General features: G+C 43.1%; 1 protein-coding gene across 3 annotated transcripts in view; it reads right to left on the minus strand.

Moving 5' to 3' along the window:
- CPNE8 (copine 8) overlaps positions 1 to 23,650 on the minus strand; it is a 201,278-nt gene that overhangs the window by 144,901 nt on the left and 32,727 nt on the right. For all 3 annotated transcript variants that reach the window (XM_075016154.1, XM_075016147.1, XM_075016163.1), the window contains exon 3: positions 9,453 to 9,499. In XM_075016154.1, coding sequence (XP_074872255.1) covers positions 9,453 to 9,499 — 47 coding nt within the window. The remainder of the gene's footprint in view (positions 1 to 9,452; positions 9,500 to 23,650) is intronic.

Below are 23,650 nucleotides of genomic sequence, written 5' to 3' on the forward strand. Positions count from 1 at the left end.
CCTTCTGGTTGGAGTCTGCAGCATAAGCGGAGGGCTGAGAGAAAGCAACTCTGCAGCCCTGTCTGGAGAGGGGCTGCGGTGCCTTGTTTTGTGTGCAGCCTTCCCCCTCCCTTGATGAGGTAGCTCCGCCCCCTGACGTGTAGGGGATCTCGGCCCCGTCCGCGCCGTGCTCGGCACACTCATGGGCGGTGCTGCACGGGCGGTGTCCTCCGGTGCCTGCAGGCTGCGTGCCTGTGCGCTCTGCACCACCGGTTCCCCGGGGGTCGGTGCCGCTGCTTGCGGTGCCGCCGGTACCGGCGGTTGTTTAGCCACCACCCTGCCTGCGGTGCGGGGTGGCTGTTTGATTATCGGAGGCTGAGCCGCCTCCACGTGGCTCTCTGTGCCGCCGCCGATCAGCTGTTGCTGCAGCTGGGGGCTGTGCACTCCTCCCGTCCCGCTCGCTGTTGCTGCCGGCAGGGATCGGGCTGGGGAGGCTTTCCTCCATTTTTGCGCTGATGGGGTGAGGGAGGCAGGCTTTCCATTTATGGGCCCCGGAGGGTCCCTCCTGCTGCGGCCGCTCCGGCACGTCTGGCTGGAGGGCCTTGTCGAAGAGCAGCATTTTAAGCCGCATCTCCCTGTCCTCCCTTGCTCTGGCTGTTAATTTTGCACAGAAGGAGCATTTCTGCGTGACGTGGGACTCCCCCAGGCACCTTATGCAGAGACTGTGCCCATCAGACGCTGGCATTGCCTCTCAGCAGGACTCACATTTCTTGAATCCTGAAGAGGACATTGTTGGTGAATCCTTCAGTTGTTACTGGGTACTCAGCACCTTCTCTGTGCTGTTTTTCCCCCTCTCTGATAGCCTGCCGCGGCAGGAGGGCTAATGGCCCTAGGCTCCTGGCCTCCGGTGCTCCGCTTGTTACTAGGACTGGACTGAATGCCGTCCCATTTTTTTTTTTTTTTTTTTTTTTTTAAAAACAACTGGCTAACTTAACAGTAGCCTAAGAACTTGAAAACTTTCAAGAAAAAACAGTTACAACCATTGAATACGCTAACTTGGCCGTAGCCTAGTCGGATTCCGTCTGCAGCCGACGGCGGTTAAGAGGAACTGGCAGGGACCGGATCGCGCACGTGGCCAGGAGCGCGCAAGGGAGCGGCGCGCACCGGCGCATGCGCGGTCTGGCAGAAACTGCTTGGAAGATCTGATCTGCGGCGCCGGGTGAGCCCAACACCTAATGTGGAGCACCCACGGGGACACTCGAAGAAGAAATGAGGGTTGAGTAGCAGAACACCCACAGGGACAAACATTTTCAAGAACTAAAATAATTGCACATAGTAAGTGACCACTTCTTCTTTGATGAGTGTCCATATGGGTCCTCCATGATAGGCAACTAAGTAGTTCCCTTTATAGAGGATTGTGCTACAGAGTCAAATCCAGCACTGAAAAAGAACAGCTGAATCAGGAGTTACTGTAGAATGCACAACAAAACACACGTGTAGAAGCCCAAGAGTCATGAAGGATTTTTAAAAAGTTCAACTGTAAGCCCAGTTTAAGGAAGAACTATGGTTTTACAAGTTGCCTCTGAAGTTAGGTCCAGGGAGCAAACTTTCAGAAGCCATTAATTTAGGTAATAAAGCATCAGAATTCGTCATCTGCAGAGGTGTATCACTATTACTGACTACATTTGGAAAGGCCCCCAGGGCAGATCATAGGCCAAAAGCCAGTACCTTGAACTGAAAATTGTCCTGAATGACAGCAAAATGAAAGAAAGAAACTTTAGTGACAAGTATTAGAAAGGTAGCCTTGTTAGTCCTTATCCTCAGAAATGACGAGAAGTCCTATGGCACCTTATAGACTAACAGATTTTTTGGAGCATAAGATTTCATGCATGAAAGCTTATGCTCCAATAAATCTGTTGGTCTATAAGGTGCCATGGGACTTCTCATTGTTTCTGAAGAAACTTTAGTGGGATGGGTAAAATATGCATCAAACTCATCTGGTTAGTGCCATTAAAAGGAAAGTCTCTAACCGAATTCTCAATATTCTCAAAAATCCCAAGATCTGAATTCAAGACATCCATCTCATAACTACTGCAACAGAAGTCAAACGAGAAGCAGGACCAGCGGGAACCAGGAAAGTCAGAAGCGCTGGCCTGGTTAGCAGCTGGCCTTTGCAATGATAGCCTGGAGTTGTTCTTTTGTGTTGCACTAGTAGGTAAGAACATAAGAATGGCCATACTGCCTCAAACAAACAAGGTCCATCTAGCCCAGAATCTGGTCTTGTGATAGTGGCTAATGCCAGGTGCTTCAGAAGGAATGAAGAGAAGAGGAAAAAAAAAAATCAAGTGATCCATCCCATCACCCATTCCCAATTTCTAGCAAACAGAAGTCAGGAACACCATCCCTGCCCGTCCCAACCAATAGCCACCGATGGACATATCTTCCATGAATGTATTTCTTTTTTTAACCCTGTTATAGTTTTGGACTGCACAACATCCACTAAAAAGGAATTCCACAGGTTGACTTTACGCTGTATGAAGTAGGTGAAGTTACTCACCCTGCATAGTATTGATAGCTCTTTGAGATGTGTCCCTGTGGGTGCTCCACTCAGGTCTTGTGGTGCCTCTGTGCTGCTGATCAGAAGATCTCAGAGCAGTACATTGTTGCACCATGCACACGCACTGAGCACCTCATGCTCTGGCCACTCCGTGAAGTGCACGTGTGGTGCAAACCCCTCTTCTGTTCCTTCTCTTCCTGAAGTCACTGTAGACTCCAAGTAGAAGGGAGGATGGGGGGAGTACTTGAGCAGCCACTGAGACACATCTCAAAGAACCATTGTTACTGCACAGCAGAATCCATTGGATGGAGGTGGGTATTGGAGTCTTTTATGCGGAGGAAGGAAGAACTGCATCTGCCAGAGCTGTGGCAGGTATTGGCCCCTTCTGTAAGCACAGTGCGCAAAAGCATGGTTTGAGGCCCTACATATGTCAATTAATGGCCCATTATTCAGGGAGGCCATCGTGGTATCCATCACCCATGTGGCATGAGCCCTGATAGTCTGTGGCAGCTGTTTGCCTCTGAGTCGATACACCGTGCATATGGAATCTGCAATCCACTTGGACAGGCGCTGTGCACGAGGCCACAATCATGCTACAAAGAATCTGTCTGATTTTCTGTTTCCTCTAGCTCACTCTCCAGGTAGAACACAATTGCACATCTTGCTTCAAAGGTTGTGTAACATAGCCTCCTTTGAGGAGGCAAGAAGTTCAGGTGAACAAGCAGGAACCTGACCGTCACTTTGTGTCCAGTAAAAGGTGGGTCTGCCACGAGGGCTACAATTTCTCCTACCCTTCTTGTTGATGTTATTGCCACTATGGAAGCCACCTTCATAGACAGGTATTTTGGTGGCATAATGGCTAGTGGCTCAAAGGGTGGCTTGTGAGTGAATCTAGGAAACTTCTACTTTTTTTTTGCTACCTTTGCCTTACTTGTTTATAAACTGCTGTGTGTGTGTTTTGCAGGTAGTCCCCTCTTATCAGGCACCCATTCCAAGAAGAGAAGATGCATATTTTGTGCTTGTGCTGATGAACTGCCACTACTGCTGGTACCCTGGAGAATACCATGGATGCAGTGGTGAGGCAGAAGGGAAGTACCATGTATTGGAAGTGTTGCCCACCTACCATAATACTTAAGTATTTCCTCTATGTGAGCTGGATGGTTACATAGAAATACGTGTCCTGAAGGTCAAGAGTCACCAGTCAGTTGTGGTACTGCAGCTGCAAACCCTTTACCTTGCCATCTAGTAGGACAGGCACACATGCTGACTGGATCAAGCATGGGGCTTTGTTAGACCCCCTAGTTTTGCTGGTAGCAGAGCACAGTGTTTGCACCAGAGATGTGAGAGTTTTAAGGTTTTTGAGCTATGTTGGTCTTAGGCTGTCCGGGCATTAACAAGTGACTTCTGCGGGGCATTAGGTGATAGCAGCCATGGCAAGCTCTTGTCTGGAGCCCTCACAGGGAATGGAACAGGCTTGGAGTTGTGGGATTGCCCTCTCTTGAGTGAGGGAAAGTCCCTGTTAGTGTCTACATTTACCCTCCTAGATTGCTTAGAGGTTGCAGCTGCCTTATCTAATATCACTGTACATATATTATAAGCGGGACGCATAGAAAAAAAGAACACTGAAATTGAGCAGTGACATGCTGGAATGCAATAACTGCTTTACTGTTTAAGTATGACGCTTATTTTGTTAACGGTTTTACACAGGCACCTGAATGCCCAGTGTGTGAAGGGTGGCTCTGGAGTCTTTCAGGAAGTCCAAGGAAATAGACTCTGCAAGAGTTTTTAACTTTCAAAGGGGAAGTCTTCCACCCTTGTCTGAACTACCTATGGCCAGAAACGTAGAGCCATGAGGGTCTCCTCATAACCATGGCCACTGCTAGGGAACATATGGCAGTGTCAGCAGACTTGAGAGAGGCTTGTAGGGCTGTCCTAGCTATGAATGAGCCCTCATTTGTGTTGGCTGTAAATTGCTCTCTTTTACGACCTGGAATGTACTCAATGAAGACAGGCATTTGTTCAAGTATGTGGTGGAAAGCAGAGGAGAAGGCCTTTCTATCATGCTATCAAGTCTCTTCCACTCCTCAGGAGGAGATGATTTAGTTAAAATCTGTTTAGCCCTCTGGTTGGCAGCTGCAACAATGAGGGAATAGTAGGGGTGTGCGTAAAAAGGAACTCTACACTCTGCAAACTGACATTTCCTCTCTGCCTTGTTGCCCACTGGCAAAATGGTGGCTAGTGTTTGCCACACATGTAGCTGGATTCCTGAGGGCAATGCCAATTTTACTGATGGAGTGGCATGGAGTACGTTGGTGTGTTTATGTTGGGTATCAGGCTACGACGTTAGTGGAATCACTAGCGTGTCAGCCACCCTTCTAAAAGGGATATTGGAATAGTTTGAAATCACCACTTGCAGAGGGAGGTGGTGGCATCAGCATGTCCTCAGAGGAGGAGAGCTGCAATCAAGTGTGTGATGAATCATTGCAATCATCACCGAGGAACTGATCTGACTCAGTTCGATCTTTAGACATGTCGAAAGGGTTGTGCGTGCCTCAAAAGGGTTGAGCGGCATATTGACACTGCTGTTGCTGCTGGTGTGTTCTGAGAGGTGCACAGGGATTCTAGCAGGGCCAGATGGACATAACAGGTGGTTACCACTGGCCAGGGAGCCACTGGGGCATTACTGATCATGGGCGACACATCCCTCTGCGAGAGGAGAGATACCTAGGCATCTGACGAAGTGGGTCTTTGCTCACGAAAGCTTCTGCTCCAAAATCTGTTGTGTATAAGGTGCCACAGGACTTCCTGTTGTTCTCAAAGATACAGATGAACATGGTTACCTCTCTGATACTAGGCAAGACAACATTTGATAAAGACATTGCTTCCTCCTCGCTGTAGAGGGAGGATATGGGACTGTCATGTTTGACAGATACTGCCTGGCCAGTAATGGAGAGGCATCAGTACCAAGAACAAAGTGGAAGGTACTGTGGTTGCCTTTCACTGGTCCCAGGAGGTAAAGGGTACGAATGAGATACCGGCAGCAGGAGGCTGTGGCCACTTCGCTTGTTATGCAGCAGGATAAGCATATGCGCTGATAGCATCAAGCATGGGGCTATGTTTGACCCACTATTTTTGCCAGTGGCAGAGTGCAGTGTTTGTGACAGTGAACCCACAGCTTTACATTTCGAGCCACATTGGGCTTAGGCTTGCCCACCTGTTTGGGTCTTAAAGCCAGGTCTTGTGACCCTTGGGGCATGGTAGGAGACGGCAGCCCCAGCAAGCTCTTATCCAGAGTCTTGCAGGAGAAGGGAGCCAGCTTTGGTATCATGAGATCGCCCTCTCTTGTGTGAAAGGGATTCCCCTGTTAGCATCTGTATTCAAAACTACTACAGCTACAATTACTACTAAAAACCACTATAATTAACCACTAAAAGTACTAAATTGGGACACACTTGAGGTAAAACTCAGTGCACACAGCTACTGAGGTTCCATCTAAGGTGAGTAGCTGAGAAGGAATTGAAGGTGGTTTGTCTATGTGATGCGATATAAAATACCATAGATCAGAAATCCATTTGATTAGTTCTTTAAATATTCTGAAAGAAAGTACATTGGCCCCAGTGTCTTGATGACATCTCATTTATTTAAATATTCTTTAACCTAATTCATCATTCTGACCAGAAAGTCTTGTTCCTTATGATTAACATAGTGTTAATCACCTGGTCCCAATTAACCTTTTAGCAAACCCTGAAGCCAAAAAAAAGGCATCAGTGCAATTTAGCCTTTGCTGTGCCACTCACTATTTGCACTTTTAAGTAATAAGCCTTTTATTGCACTTACCTATTTCATTAACTTTTATATCCCTTGCGAGGCGGCACTCATCCCTCTGCACTTACTCTTCTTAGCCATCTGTTCTTATCGGATTCCTTTTAAGTTTTATATTTGTAAAGAAATCCTTTTGCCACCATATGGGTTTCATTATTTTTATCTTTCCTTTACATCAAGACAGTTTGCTGTCATGTGTGTAATACTGGCTCTTTTAGAAACAGCCATCTCTCTTGAATACAGAATACTATACAAAAAAAATGTTCATTTCACTGGTAACTTCATTTCTGAAAGTGAATGGAGGCGCTGGTATAAGAAACATGTGGCCTCCCTCATTATCCACTCATTTCTGCCCTTGTTTTCTTGATGCAGCCATTAAAACAAGATACTCATTGCTTTCACATTTCTGCATAATGAGGTTTTGACTCACTCCCCACAGAGGCTATGTCTACACTAGCATAAATCTTTGAAAATGGCCATGCAAATGGCCATTTCGAAGATTACTAATGAGGCACTGAAATGCATATTCAATGACTCATTAGCATGCCACCAGCCACAGCTCTTCAACATTGCCACATTTCGCTCCCACGCGGCTCATCCAGATGGAGGTCCTTTTCGAAAGGACACCTCTAATTTTACTATGCTTTCAGCAGATAGGAAGAAAGGCATTTAGAAGTTCCCGGGGTCATCTGCATGGCCATTTCGAAGATTTGTGATAGTGTAGACACAGCCAGAAAGTTTTTGAGCTGAAAAAGTACTAGGTTTATAGCCAATTGTATTTGGAAGAGAAGCTTTTGATTTGTCTTGCAACTTATAGCATTACAGATATAAAATACAGCTCCCAGAACATGTGCTTTTGTTTTGTATGTTTATTTTTCTTTAAATACATTATTTTTAAAGAATTGGTTAAAAATCCTGAAACAAGGTAGGTGTGACAGAATGGAACATTTCTATAGGTTGAACCTATCTAGTCTGGCACCCATGGGACCTGACCAATGCTGAACCAGAGAATTTGCTGAACCACAGGAGGTCAATCTACAAAAAAACAAAACAAAACCCTGCTTCACCAGGAGGGTGGTGAAGCACTGGAATGTGTTGCCTAGAGAGGTGGCGGATTCTCCATCCCTTGAGGTTTTTAAGTCATGGCTTAACAAGGTCCTGGCTGGGATGACTTGGCTGGAGTTAATCTTGCTTGAAGCAGGGGGCTGGACTACATGACCTCCTGAGGGCCCTTCCAGCCCTATGATTCTATGAATTCTGTAGTGAGTGGGTCTCTATTTTTATTGCACCAAGGTGAATAAATGGAAAAAAAGCTTGCAATACTGCTTAATGTACTACATTGAGATGGAGTTTGTCATTTCCTTGTGGAATGATGTTTCTAGCCACATTGTTCATATTTTCTGTGCACTTGTATATACTGGAACCTCTGGAAACTATGTGTGTCTTGTCTTTTCTTGGTTTTAATTGTACAAATGCTGAGATACCTGAATGTCACTAGAGTCTTTCAGAGAATGGAAGGACTCATCTGTTCAGGCTGCAAGGAGTTTCAGTCCTCCAAACCAGAAGAGCTTCTACCTTTGATTGCACCTCTCTGGTTTTCCTCAGAAAGGTGCAGCCCTTAGCATTGCTACAAGGGTGGCTACAGACCTTGCTGACGTGTCTGCCAAGTCCAGGGCAGCCTGCTTGTCTATAAGGTGTCCTTCTGAATTAAATGGACCTTAACCAACTGTTCTCTTTTCTCTTCAGAAATAAAAATGAAAATCTGAGCTCAAGGAGTAATTATTGTGATCTTATTTGGCAAGCAATGCTTTGTAATTGGCGATCATAGTGGAACTTGATGTCTACGAATAGTTGAAGTTACACGATATAGAATGGAAAGGAGGGAGGTGTTGCTGACTGCCATATTACTCTGAACTGTAAACCAGTAAAGATGCAGCAAAAGTCCCAAAAGTATCTTATAGATGTCAAAGCAGAGGGTAGCACTGCTCTGAAAAGCCAATGGCTCAGCCTCCCACGGACTCTCCAAGGTGACAGTTTCTTTATGCTGGGTACAGGCCTAAGCCAGCTGAGACAAGGAGAACCTCTTGATTCAAAGCCTGACAACACAAATGATGATCGCTATTAATGGGAGCTGATCAAAATATTTTGAATTTATTCAACAAGCTAGCAGAAAGGGATGGCCCTAAATAAAACAAGCAACCCTTTTTCAAAAGAAACTTCAATAAAATGCTTCACCAGCATTTCACAACAGAGAAGCTCTTCCAATAAATTGGAAAAGAACAAGTGACTGAACAATTAGTAGTTTTTCACTTATAGGGCAAAGGCAGGCATGTTTTTGCCATGCTCTCTCAAAATAGCTTAGTCTTAGAGAATTCCCCATCTGGTCACTGGCACACAGATACAAGAGTAATATTCTGTCATAGTTGGCAGCTTTCAAAGTCTTATTTTGAGATACAGAATCATTTTAAAATCATATTTGTTTCTCAATCAGATGTTTCCTCCTTATTACTGTTAATGATTTTAGTCACAAAAGGTACAGAATTGTCAACTCTGCAAAATGAAGTCCTCTAATTAGAGAGCACATACAACACAAGCAACACGGTTGTTTTCCCACAGAGTTACATCAATGTCTCTGCTTTGACTAGGAAGGCAAGTCAGGAATACAATTTCTACATCCACTAAACACCTCACCTCTTTGCTAAATGTACCAACAATGGTATATAGTGCTGCACATAAGTCAGGTGGACATTTGTTCCCTAGAAAATGAACAGAGATAACTAACTTCAGCTTTCTTCTTAAATTAATTAAAACTGCTATATCCATCTGATGAAGCAGGTCTTTGCCCACTAAAGCTTATTCTCCAAAAATATCTGTTAGTCTATAAGGTGCCACAGGACTTCTTGTTGTAAATCCAATACAGGATTTCAAAATAAAGTGACACTGAGGCTTTTTGCATTTTTTTCCTTGTAAATTTAAGAGTTCAATTTTTTTAGCATAGCAATCAGGCAACTAACCATAATTTTTCCCCTTTTTGGCATGACAAACAACTAGACTTAAATAATAAAACAAAAATATACCAAAAAAAACCCGTTACCTCTCTCCATTCTTTGTTTCCAATGCCTTGTGTGTACAAAACACATACTGTGAAAAGAAGAAATGCTTAGTCATTTTCATAATTTTTTTACATTATTTTAAAACAGATTCATTTTATGTAAATCATATATTGCTGTTAAAATTAATATCTAGGATATATCAAATGCTGGCACTCAATCCCTAGTACACCTGTGCTCAGAGGCGGCAACATGGACGATGAGCATGGGAATAGAATGGCCCTAGCAGTGGGTTATACATACTGCTTGAAATTCAGTAAAGCAACATTTAATTAAAATCAGACTGAAGAATTGTTCTGACCATCTTAGTTAACTTAAGGAGATGAGAATTAATAGAGAAACCAAAGAGAAAATAGGATGGGAGAGGGGGAAAAACCCCCCACTAATGAGCCTTTTTCCTTATATCTGCTCCAAATATACAAAAAAGGCACTGTATAAATTTTTGTTTAAAACCATTTAGTGTTGCCCAAGTGACATACCTGTGCAACATAAGCCTTAAAAAAAGGAAATGCCATATCAAAAGTAAATTTAGGAGCAGTTGCTAAATGCCCACACAGAATATTTCCACTTTTAGTAACAGACTTCACACTGCTGCCTCAGTCCAAAAAAGAACTCCCTTTTCCACCAACAGATAATAAAACACATTAGATCTTAATCTCCATCTCCATCTCAGGAGGCGAAAGCAGGAAAACTTGGAAATTGAGGTTTAAGAATCTGGGTTTCTCTGCACTTCTGTAACATAGTTAATAGTAACAGTTATTCAATACAAATTTGATTAGGACAATCAACTCATTCACAAACAGCCATTAGTTTTGTTCACCACATATGAACAAATAATCAAGAGTAAAACTAATTCAGTGCCAGTCCCTAAACCATCCCACCTTCTGTCTTCTGTCAGATTATTACCCTGCTCCAATACATTTCTAAACTAAAGAAAAAGAATGCTTTGGATTGCAGTCTTCAGCAATAAAAGGATAAGAGCCAAATTCCAGTCCTATTGGAGCTGAAGGGACCCTTATTGACTGTATGGGAAAGATCAAGCCCTAAACTGGATTTTCTTTCTACTGGGAAAGATGCTATATCCCATATCAAATTTCAGCTGGACTCCAGTTAAAAGAATGAAGGATGCACAAAGTCTGGGAGGCACAGAAGATGAGTCTGCCATGTAGGCTTGATATGGATAGGTTAAAATGCAGATCTGGGAACAGTTTATACTCATTAAGGGGAAAAACCAATAAAAATAAAATTAATTAATACCAAGTCAAGATTCTTATATTCTGTGGAGGATGAAGTTGATATTAAGGAAGAACAGGATGGGGTTGGACCTATGCATTGAGAGAATTTAAACTGGAATCAAGATGTGTACTATGATTTTAATTAAACTAAGCATCTTGTTCGATCTTCCTTCCACTCTATCTTTACCTCCATTTCTAGGTTGTGTCTTTATTTAGGCTGTGAACACTTTATGGCAAGGAATGTGTGAAGTGCACCTAAAACAGTGGTGTGGTAGGCCTAATTAACAGATTAGTTACCAGTAACTGTTGTTGAAATGTTTTGGCTGTGTGACTACATCTACACAACCATATTAAGTCAGCCTAAGGTACACAACTTCAGCTACATGAATAATGTAGCCTGGAGTTGACATATCATAGGTACTATATGTGCAGCGTCCACACTGCACAAGGTCAACAAACAGAAGACACTCTCCCATTGATTTACCCTATTCTTCTCATATGGGTTAGAGTACCAGGGTCAAATGGAGAGTGATCTGTAGTCAATTTGGTAGGTCTTCACTAGACCCACTAAAATCAACTGCCTGTGTATCAAACTCCTTCAGTGGCTCCCAACCTTTTCAGTAAAATGGCACACTTCAATGAGAGAAACAATTCCACAGCACACCCACTTTTTGCAGCTGAATCGATTGCTCGTAAATGTCACCTTCTTACACTTGTTATGGTTACGATCTTACTAGAGGGTTTTGCAGCGTAGTGCATACAAAAAGCTAAACATGATCAAATCCATCACAGCATACACCATCTTCAACAATGAGCACAGACGCATCTGCTCAACTCAATTATTTCTAACTATCCATAGCACTAAATCTTTTCCACATGCAACATCCCATACTGGTGTCTGAGTTTGTCCTTTTCACATTACGAATTTCATATTTGGAACAAAATTTTTAAAAGTATAATTTTTAATAACGGAATTGATAAATGCTAAGTAAATGGAAACTTACCAGGTTAGCAGGAAATCTGGGCCTGCCAGTGTGCAAAAAGGTGGGTGAGGGCAAGGAGGCAACTCCAGAGGGCAACTCCCCTCCCCGCCAGCCCATTGGCACTGGGATGCAGCATTTAAACCACGTCCAAGCTCCAAAAGGCTCCCACCCTCCCTCTGTCCCCTTTGCCACAGTGTAGAGGTGGGAGGCTCCCTGCCAGCCCATTCAGGCTGGAAAGCAGCATTTTAGCTGCCTCCCAACATGAAAGGGGCTCCTGTGGCATTGGCATTTCCACTCACGGAGGCTCTGCAAAGTGCTGCCGTGGGAGGAAACTGACCAACCTCACACCAGCTGGTATAAACACCAAAACCACTTGAGACAACAAGGAATAGTTTGGACAGACAGACGATCACCTATGGTATCAATATATCACAAGATGGAGAAAAACACTCTGGATCTTTTCACTGAGGAGACATATTTGTTCAGTGTGGGTGTTCCATGAAAAATTAATCCACTGCAGAGCTGGATCGCTTCTCAGGAAACAAGATCTAAATTTTTTTTTTTTGGGGGGGGCAGGGGAAGAGGAGCAGAAATCCTGTGTTACTACAGAACTGAAGTGTAGGCCCTCTGTCATTTTATGGGGACTTATTGACTCCACCTACAAGGCAAAGTTATGTTGAAATCGAAATGGCAGACATGTTATTTAGATTCCAGTAAACGTCATTCCATGAGGAATAACACCTGTATTGAGAACAACAAGAAATAGGGGTCATTAAGAAACAAAATAGCATTATTTCAAAATAAGCCTTTATGGGCTCCACTGGCACTCTTTCAAAATAGTGCTTCGGAACAGGAAATGCTATTTCAAAATATCTGCGTGCAATTTCAAAAAGCATTTTGTGTGTGGACATATTATTTCAAAATATTTATGCCATATAGATATAGCCATGGTGACCACTGGTTTAAAATCATTCGTGTTTCTAGTGGAACATCTATACTTTCTTAAATAGTCCTTCATTTGGTTTATTGTAAGAGCTCATAAGTGCTGTGTTATATAAAAGAGTATTGACTTATGGTAAAACTGGCAAATTGGGATATATTGCTTGTTTGTGAAAAAAAGAATTTGGGATTTCTGTGAGTAGCAATTTCTCAGGGCCAAAAAAAAAAAAAAAAAAAAAAAAAAAAAATCAAATGAGAAGACTTCAGTGGGACTCAGGACTGCCATGCCTTTCTGATTTACCAACAAGGCAAAGACAGGGCTTGCAGAGTGAACAGGAGAGTGCTTGAGAGACTGGTGTTTATAGGGAGCTAACCCCAAACCACCCACAGACAGATTCCCTAATTCCAAAGCAAGGGATAACAAGGTGACGCTCAGTCAGAGATATACTGAGAACCATTACAGTATAGCAATATAAACTGAAATCCATCAGCTGGCACAGTATGTACCCTGTATACACACAGACACAGGTGGAGACACAGAATCTTGGCTGGGTTGAAAAGAGTAGATATAGTAGGTATAACCAGCCTCCCTTTGGTCTGCATCTCTGAAATGTCTAACAAGGGCTCAGGGGTGTCTGTTTGCAGACAGAGAATAATTATCACTCTCTCCAATAATACCTGAAAACCATCTTTGTTTGATACTGTCTCCTGGTACTTTCATCTTCTGGTCATGTGCCACCCAGGTATTCCTATGGATTTGTATAGTTTCTCTTCCAAAGACTCTCATTTCATTCCTTAAACACAGGAATAGTATCAGTCCCTGAAAGGAAGACTGCATTGCTGCCAAGAGAAAAACAGGACTTCGGAGCATTTATGCTGAGGCAAGGGTATCCACTTTGCATTGTGGACCTGCACCTAGATTCTCAACTGGGTACATCAGAGAGGATCATCTGCCTTCTCCCCCAGAGAAGCATCCATGTTTCTCAATGAAACAGCTGTAAAAATTTAACATGGAAAAAAACATTTTCTCCCTAACCTTATTTTTGAAAGCAGCTGAACTGTTTGGAAATTTTTCTAGTAACAACCAGTGTAAGACTTCTAAAATGCAAATCTTAACATAAAATGATTATATTTTCCCCAAGTTGTAAGCAGGTGTGTAAAGATTTGATTTTTAATCTGCAAGGTGTCAGTAATCATCAATCTCACCATACAAACCAATGGAAAATTATTTCCATTGATAGTAATAGAAATTTGCAAACCAAAAAAATAAGAAAAGTACTGCTTGAAAACTAACAGTTCGACTTAAGGATATTTACTTTGCATATTTTGACACATGTTTAACAGCTATATTATTTTAACATTTTGAATCTCATCTGTCATTAAATAATTGTCTCTCTCTCATCATTTCCTAGAACTGAAAATTTAAATCCTTAAACATAGGCATGGACAGACCATTCCTTTTTTATAATTTCAACAGCTATCAATTTCTGCCAAGCCTAATTATGTGCAACTGAAAAAAAAAAACAAACCATGGGAACACATCAGGAAGATTATACAGGGGTGTTATCAGTGCTGCTCAGAATACAACCATAGCAAGTAGATTACAGTTGCATTACAACAATTTTATGCAAATCTTTACAATTTCATGAGTTTGATTATTAGGTTGACAAATGTGTTATTTTATTACTCAGAAGGAAAGCTGGTCATGAGAATCAGAGATTCCATGATTTGACATGGCCGCCATGACTTCACCCGGGCCAATGAGGTTCCTGCTACTGTGATTTGTTATTGCCCGCATCCTGTCAGCAACTTTCACTAAAAATAGCACTAACTAAATTTAATCTTATGTATTACATAAATCTTCATCAATCTGCCAGAGACATTTATCAAGATTTACAAGGCTAATAAATAAATAGGTTCAAAGAAAAAAAGAAAAGCTCATTGTTTAGTAGTATTCCAAAAAGCGTCTACCAAAAAGAAAACAAAACTGAACCACAAAAGCATCCTATGGAATGAAAATATTCTTAAGTTAACAAAGTAAAGTCAGTTTATCTAGTGGATAACTTTGACACGTGATAGCTAAGGGCACATATTTAAACAAAACAAAAACACACAGCAGTGACAGCAAGTGTCAGATGCCTACCTGAGCTATGACTGCCACAGATCTCGAATTATGAATACTTCCATAGTGGGCAACATCAAACACTGGATAGATCACTGTTTTGCCATGAGCTGGAGAGTCATGCCCAGCCCATGCTTCTGCATGGCTCTGGGCACTTCTACTAACTAGCCTTGCTCTATCTCCTTGCACATGTACACAGAGAGACAAGCAAACAGACATCCATTAAAATTAGGGTTACCATATTTGACCTTGTAGAAAAAAAGAGGACACTCCTAAGGGTGAGTGTACCTGAATCAGTGTCTACCCACTCTCATTGTATTAATGTACTAGATATACTCTAAAACATTAATACAATATGAGTTGGTATATACGGATCCACTCCTTCTCAGAGCTTTTTTTTTTTTTGAACGTCCAAATGTAGTAACCCTAAATAAATTTCTCAACTGCTTGCTTGCCTCCATCTTGGTCTCCAAATAAATAAAACAATGTAGTGCAAAAGGAATGTGGGTTATATAAGTAAAAGTCTTGGATTGTTGTTAAGTAAGGTTTTTCTGGGGCTAGAAGTGGGAAAGAAGTAGAAGAATTAAACAAGGGAGAAAGAGAAGAGCATGCAAATAGAAAAGGAGCAACACTGGTGTCGAAGCAGGACATTATGGGAAGAAGGGACAACACATTCTTCAACATATAGACTAGTATTTGATTTAAAATTCCTGGAAACTGGAGTTGGGGTGGTTGGAAATCATGAACAAGACTGTATCTGGGAGTAAATTTTCAAGAAATTTCTGTACCACTCCAAAAATGTCAATCAAAAGTAGACTGCAACAAAAACTAATGCAAAGCTTGGTTGTCAGAATGACACAGTATGAAAAATGTTCTTCAGAAGACAGTGACTGTTCTGACATGCCCACATCCTCTACAATAATCAAATGGTTAAAGGTAAAAAAATTATAAGTGAATTTATTCCCATTCTTATGGAATGCCCACTATGACTTGCTACGGTATCAAATAAGTTAGACACTCAAAAAATAGATTTATGACAATAATCTGAGTTACTCAGGAATTTCAAAGTGGCTGTGTTGAAAACATTGTTGGCATGTTTGATAAATATTCCAACAAATCTTCTACTGTTACTGCTCACGTCTGAAAGTATTTTCATTGCTCAATACAAACATACATCCTAATTATGTATTTTATTAGGTATTCATGAATTTTGACATTTACAATGGGTTTTTCATGTTGGGCATGGTGCTAGAGATCAGGTGTTAAGTAGATGGTCTTTACGGTTTATTTTCCCTATAAGACTGAATTTAGAATAAATCATTTGAACAGTAGTACAAACAGCTGGAGCTTTTTTTTTTGTTTTTTGTTAAAACCGTGCTCTAGCTACAGGCTGAACCTCTCTAGTCAGGCACCCTCAGGACCTGAGAGGTGCTAAAGGAGAGAATTTGCCAAACCATGAAAAGTTAATACTGCTAGCAGCATTACCAATGCTTTCACTGCCTATGGGACTCTTAGAACAACACAGAACACTGAGAGCCAGGACTGGTGGCTGTAAACAAACATTATAGGACACCAGGAAATTGGCCACACCCATGCTAAGTGAACATTCAGCTAAGTAAAATCATGCAGGACAAGAAAGTGTCAGATGAGAGAGGTTCAACCTGTATTACTCAGCAAGAGAGACTCTTCCCCACCATTAGCAGCAACGAAGGGTCATGTGGCACCTTATAGACTAACAGAAAAGTTTAGAGCATGAGCTTTCGTGAGTTAACTCACTTCTTCAGATGCTGGACCAGCATCTGAAGACGTGAGTTAACTCACGAAAGCTCATGCTCTAAACTTTTCTGTTAGTCTATAAGGTGCCACATGACCCTTCGTTGCTGCTACAGATCCAGACTAACACGGCTACCCCTCTGATACTTCCCCACCATTGTGTTTCAGGATTCAGCTTCAACATAGAGAGAGTTGTGAATGTTCATCATCTGCAGTATCTACAACTTCAAAGTGCATAGCTTTGTCACACACTATGCCACAAACACAGCAAATGGAAAAGAAATCTAGAAGATAATGAAGATATGAGTGTAGATGCATCTTTTAGGCTGCTTCTACACTCATCCCCTTCTGTCAGAGGGAGGCACAGTAAGGAGGCAGTTTGAAGCAGGCTAATGAGGTGCTGGCATGAACATTCAATGCCTCGTTGGCATAATGGAGGCCACATGAATTTCGAAGTGCAGACTGACAGTGTAGATGGGTGCAGCTTCAAAATAAGCACCCCACTCTGGCATTCCCTTACTCCCACAGAACTAAACAGGACTAAAGGAATGTCAAAGTGGGATGCTTATTTTGAAGCTGCCCCCATCTACACTCTCAATCTGCAACTGGAAGTCTGCACTTCGAAATTCATGCAGCCGCCATTATGATAATGAGGCACTGAATATGCATGTCAGTGCCTCATTAGCCTGCTTCAAACTGCCTCATTACCAGGCCTCCTCCGATAGGAGGGAGCGAGTGTAGAAGCAGCCTTAGTCAAAGACTTAAGGAAAAAGGTTGATAAAATTGCGCATTGGTTATTTTAAAAATATTTTGCTTCAGCTTTACTAAGAAAAGTAAAATGATTCAAATTAACTCTTATCCAAAGTGCATAATGAAATATAATGGGTGACACTTCTGAACTATTTATTAATATCTGACCTATTCTGACAAGGGAAGAAAAATGTGATGAAACACATAAAACTATAATAGGCAAAGTAGTCAACAATGGACTTAAAAAATGTAGACGTTATGCTGAATATACTAAAACCTATTTCCATAGTCTTAGACAAACTTCTGGAAAGATTACTGCTACATTATTAATGCTGCTGAACTCTGGATGCCTAACTGCTGAACATAATAGTGCTACAATATGGTCACAATATATTACATAGCTGGAGGTGAACCATTCAAGGAGTACTGTATGTGTTTGCTGATGGGCTTTTAAAAGTCACACACCACTGAACTGGTGGAAAATCACTAGCTAAACACCTGGAATTTGTAAAAGTGCTAAATCATCTTTTGTGTAATCTCTTCTGCTGGTGAATATTTCTTTATTTACACTAATTCTTTGCCAGCAGAGAGAGAGAGAGAGAGAGATCTGGAGTTCTAAAAGCAGGAAGACTTACCTCACCTCTTTTGTCCCTTCCTCCTCCATTTTCATTCATAGAATGGGATGAAATCTAAGGATAGCCTAAGTAACCAAAGGGGACTGCTGTCTCATTGACAAGTGACTTAGGCAAATAGGAACTTAAGACACCATAATTTTCAAATGTCTAAGTGAAAGTAATCACAGGCTGACCTGAAACAATCAGTTTAATTCACAAGAAACCAAAATTTCAATTTGAAAATCCCTTTGCAAGTGTATTACTTCCTTCAACTACCCCATGCTCCTGAGGGATTAAACCATAAATTGGATTACCCATGGGAGTGAAACTCTAGAGAGGGTCTGTTTGATGGGGGAAACTCAATACCCATCCTGGAGTCCAGGGCAACTGGAACACAGAATCCTATTACTTGGAATTAGTACTAGGGGAAAAAAAAATAAAAACTTTTGGTAGATGCCAGCCGCAGTCCCATATGCAGATCCAAGGGAGCGAAGAAGCACATAGATCTACCAGTGTGAACATCCACAAGGAGATGCTCAGGCAGGCCTGTGCCATCAGTTCTTTCTGCCCCATCCCTTCCAATCTGCTCTCATCCACATTCAAGCCTTCCTTCATCTGTATCCTCTCCCCTCCACCCCACACAGCTCCCAAGTCTTGGTTCAACTGGCCCCAGTTGTTGTTCTCTCTCTGTCCCGCCCTCTCCCCCCCACCCCCCAAAACCACTTTGCTTTATGCTAATCTCTCCCAGGTCCAGTTCTTTGCCTGATTCAAATGCAGAAGGGAAATCTCCTTCTCCACAGTACCTGGGCACAGCAAGGGGAGCATTAAGACCACAGGGAGAAAAGTACCAAAGGTTTAGTCGAGTTAGTCCATGTCAATTCTAGTGCATGTTGTCACACCTCTAGAGAAAGTTCTGCAGGGGGCATTCTCAGCTAGGGCGAGGAGTCCATTAGAGAATTTAGCAGCAAAGCTCTAATAAGTCTGAACAAGTGCAAACAGATTTCTAGGTTTCTCAGATGTTCACAGCCTAGCCAAAATTTGAGAGAATACTTCAGGAGGACAGCAAAAGGCACCTCCCTGCCAGAGTTCTCTTCTCAGCTGTGAATTCAAAGTTCTTGGAGGCACCAAATTACTGGAGAAGAAGCAGTCAGGGAGTTTTATTAAACAAGCTAAGATGAATAATGAACATTAGAATAGACAAGGTTAAAAAATAAATTAGATATAGAATCAAGAGCAGCAGGGAGGAACAGTATTTTCTAATGGCAGTTACACCTTTTATTATAAATCATACACAGAACTATCGGCACTAAACAATGCATGTACCTATCATGCATTTCAGAATGCAAAATCAGGAGCTTCTCTTAAACATTTATTTCTGGAGTTCCATATTCAACAAAGACCTGAAGCACTCACCCTATAACAAGGCCCAGTAAGGAACTGACTGCTATTTGAATTAGGTTGCCTAAGAAGCGGAAGTTGGGCTGGAAGAAAGTTCTAGACAGAAACTTGCTGTAATACACACCCAAAGTGTACGGGCCAGGACCTGTGCTGGCCAGGGAGGAGCTTTGTTAGGGCTGGGCCGGGCCCCCCACACTGACCAAGGGAGGGACAAAGCTGGCAGGATGCAGGGGGTGCTCTGTTGGGGGACTGGGGCAGGCACCACACTTGATGGAGGGAGGGGCTGGCATGGTGTGGATATAACTCCATCAGGGGCCGGGGCCTGTACTGGCTGGGGGAGGGGCTGGAGCTGGGACAGCACAGAGGGAGATGGGGTAGGGAGAATGTGCCTGGACAGACAGACAGACAGACAGACAACAAAAATAATAATATTTATGATTAGCCTATAAAAACTAATGGAACTTCTAGACAGGAAGAAACTCCCAGAAGGAACAGAACTTCAACCAGACTTCCCACCACCCACATCCTGTAAAAAAAGACTAAATGGCTCCATGGAGGAGCAGAACTGTCACTTATTTCCTGCTGGGAGAGGCAGCAGAGAAAGGAACAGCAGAACTGCCAGCGGCACCTCCTGTAGCCACGCCACTCCCCTAGTAACATGGGATACAGAAGGGATTTCACCCAGCTCAGGACCAAGTCACATAGAGAAGACAAAGTTGCCACCCCCTCACCACCCCCACAGATGAGCTCTCCCTCCTCCCATACTGATAAGAATTTTGTTTACTTGCACCATTGCTTTAAACAGCGACCTGCTGGGCATTTAAAAAAAAACAGCAATCTTCAGAAAGCTTGAACACCAAAAGCTTACAAAAAGTGAAACTTGGGCAAGTGACTCAGCAAGAATACAAAAACATTGCTCAAGTATGCAGGGATGTGACCAAGAAGCTGCAGCTTGCAAGGGATGTGAAGGATAACAAGAAGGATTTCCTGCAGGTATGTTAGCAACATGAAGTCGATCAGGAAAAGTGAGAGACCCTTAGTGAGTGGGAAAAGCAGCCTAATGACAAATGATGCAGACAAAGTTGAAGTAACCAAGGCTTTTTTTTTTTTTTTTGGGTCTCCACCTTCACAAAAAGTTAGCTCCTGGACTGCTACACTTGGCAGCACAATACAAGAAGGATGTAAGCCAACCTTAAGAGTGAAAAAACATGCATAGGCTGGATCCAATGCCTTGAAGGGTACTGAGAGAGTTGGCTGAAGTGACGGCAGAGCCATTGGCCATTATATTTGAAAACTGCTGGCAACTGGGAGAGCTCCCAGATGATTGGAAAAAGGCAAAGCTATTGCCCAAGTTGGGGGTGGGGGAAAGGAAGGAGGAGGATCCAGGGAACAAACCAGTCAGCCTCATTTTAGTCACTAGAAAAATCATGGAGGAGATCCTCAAAATAACATTTTGAAACACTTAGACTATGCCTGCACTAATCATGGTGATAGGAGATTACTAATGAAGTGTTGCAATGCACATGCAGCACTTCATTAGGCAAATTCTCCCCCGTGGCAACTTTGACGTGTCTAAATTTCAAGTGGTGACATGCCGTGTAGCTGCAGGCACTTCGAAGTGCCCATGCTACTTCAAAGTGCCTTGACTCCCCAAAATTTTGGGGGGTCAAGTCACTTTGAAGTGCCCACACTACTTTGAAGTGTCTGCAGCTACACAGCATGCTGGCACTTCAAAGTTTGACACCCTGATTACCATGCCCCCTTCAAAGAAGGGGGCAAGTGTAGACATGGCCTTAGACAAGAGGAAGGGAATAAAAAACAGTCAACATGGACTCACCAAAGGTAAGTCATACCAGGCCAACTAACAGCCTTCTTTGAAGAGATACAGGGCTCTGTGGACAGGGGAAAGCAATGGATGTGATAGAACCTTGACTTCAGCGAGGCTTTTGATATGGTCTCCACAGTATTCTTCCCAGCAAGTTAAAGAAGTTTGGTTTGGATTGATGGACCATACAGTTAACAGAAAGCTGGCTCAATGGGCAGTGATCAATGGCTCGATTTTTTGGCAGCCAGTATCAAGCACAGCGCCCCAAAGCCTGGGTTTGTTCAACATCTTAATTAATGGATGATGGTATGGACCGCACCCTCAGCAAGGTAGTATAATCCACCACACTGAGGGAAGAGGTAGATAGGCTGGGGGTGTGGAGTAGGACAGGATCCAGAGTGATCCATGCAAATTGGAGGATTGGGCCAAAAAATATCTGCTGAGGTTCAACAAGGACAAAGCATGGAGACCTGCCGCACTAAGGATGGAAGAATCCAGTGTACTGTTACAGGCTAGGGAATCAACTAGCTAAGTAGCAGTTCTGCAGAAAAGGACCTAGAGGTTATAGTAGACCAGAAGCCAGATATATGAGTCAACAGTGTGCCCTTGTTGCCAAGAAGGGCAACAACCTATTGGGCTGCTGCCAGCAGATCAAGGGAAGTGATTACTCCCTCTGTTCTGCACTGGTGAGGCCACATCTGGAGTACTGCATTCAGTTTTGTGCCACTATTACAGAAAAGATGTGAACCAATCGGAGAGAGTCCAGCAAAGGGCAACAAAAATAATTATGAGGAGAGGCTGAGAGAATTGGGCTTACTTAGAACAAGAAGAATTGGGGGGCTGGGGAGAGGAATTTGACAGCAGCCTTCATCTACCTGATGAGAATGGTGCCAAGCTATTCTCAATGGCTACGTCTACACGTGAAGCCTACATCGAAATAGCTTATTTCGATGTAGCAACATCGAAATAGGCTATTTCGATGAATAACGTCTACACGTCCTCCAGGGCTGGCAACGTCGATGTTCAACTTCGATGTTGCGCGGCACCACATCGAAATAGGCGCTGCGAGGGAACGTCTACACGCCAAAGTAGCACACATCGAAATAAGGGTGCCAGGCACAGCTGCAGACAGGGTCACAGGGCGGACTCAACAGCCAGCCGCTCCCTTAAAGGGCCCCTCCCAGACACAGTTGCACTAAACAACACAAGATACACAGAGCCGACAACGGGTTGCAGACCCTGTGCCTGCAGCATGGATCCCCAGCTGCCGCAGCAGCAGCCAGAAGCCCTGGGCTAAGGGCTGCTGCCCACGGTGACCATAGAGCCCCGCAGGGGCTGGAGAGAGAGCATCTCTCAACCCCCCAGCTGATGGCCGCCATGGAGGACCCTGCAATTTCGACGTTGCAGGACGCGGATCGTCTACACGGTCCCTACTTCGACGTTGAACGTCGAAGTAGGGCGCTATTCCGATCCCCTCATGAGGTTAGGGACTTCGACGTCTCGTCGCCTAACGTCGAAGTTAACTTCGAAATAGCGCCCGCCGCGTGTAGCCGCGACAGGCGCTATTTCGAAGTTAGTGCCGCTACTTCAAAGTAACGTGCACGTGTAGACACAGCTAATGGTGGCAGATGACAGAACAAGAAACAGTTATCTCAAAAGTTGCTGTAGGGGAGGTCTAGGCTGGCTATTGGGAAAAACTGCTTCGCTAAGGCTGTGTCTATACTACATTCCCCTTTCAGGGGAGGAATGCAAACGAAGCATTGGTTTACAAATCTTGCTCTTCATTTGCATAATCTCTTCTGACCGCGTTTCCAGAAAAGACTTTTATGAAAACAAAAACAGCAGTGTAGAGAGGGTTCTTTCGGGGAAAAAAAACCCGTTTTTGAAAGCACTAATTTTTCTGGAAGAAAAAAAAAGTTAGAATGAAGGGTTGTGTCAAAATTGTTTTCCACCCGCTTGAAGGAACCCCATCTACATTGCCATTTTTGTTTTTGGGAAAAATCTCTTCCGGAAACAAGATAAGACAACTTAGACCCGCCTGTGCATCTGGGCACATTGGGCAACAAGTGCTCTCCAGAGATTTTGGTCTCATGCCACCGTTTCCGCTTCTTCCCACATTATACCAATGTTCTTAAAGTCTCCTTTAACCGTGCTTTGCCACATTTTCAGTGGTCTTCCCCTCTCTCTCTTTCCTTCTGCTGGTGTCCATTGCATTGCTACCTTTGGATGAAGATTATCTGAAAGACGCAAGACGTGTCCAGCAAGATAATCTACGTTCTGCCACAACATCTTGCAGTCTCCGCAGACCACATCTTCAGAGAATCTCTTTGTTAGTAATGAGATCAATGTAGGTAACAGCAAGGATCTTACGCAGACATCGCTGGTGGAACACATTCAGCTTATGTGATATTTTTGCAGTGTTTTTCCATGTTTCACTGTCCTAGATTGCAGTGGACATGACAACAGTGCCGTAGAGTCGAAGCTTTGTAGCCAGGCCAATTGTTGACGCAGACCAAATTTGGCATAGTCTTTGGAACACTGCC

Source organism: Carettochelys insculpta, chromosome 1 (assembly GCF_033958435.1).
Source record: "Carettochelys insculpta isolate YL-2023 chromosome 1, ASM3395843v1, whole genome shotgun sequence".
NCBI lineage: Eukaryota > Metazoa > Chordata > Testudines > Carettochelyidae > Carettochelys > Carettochelys insculpta.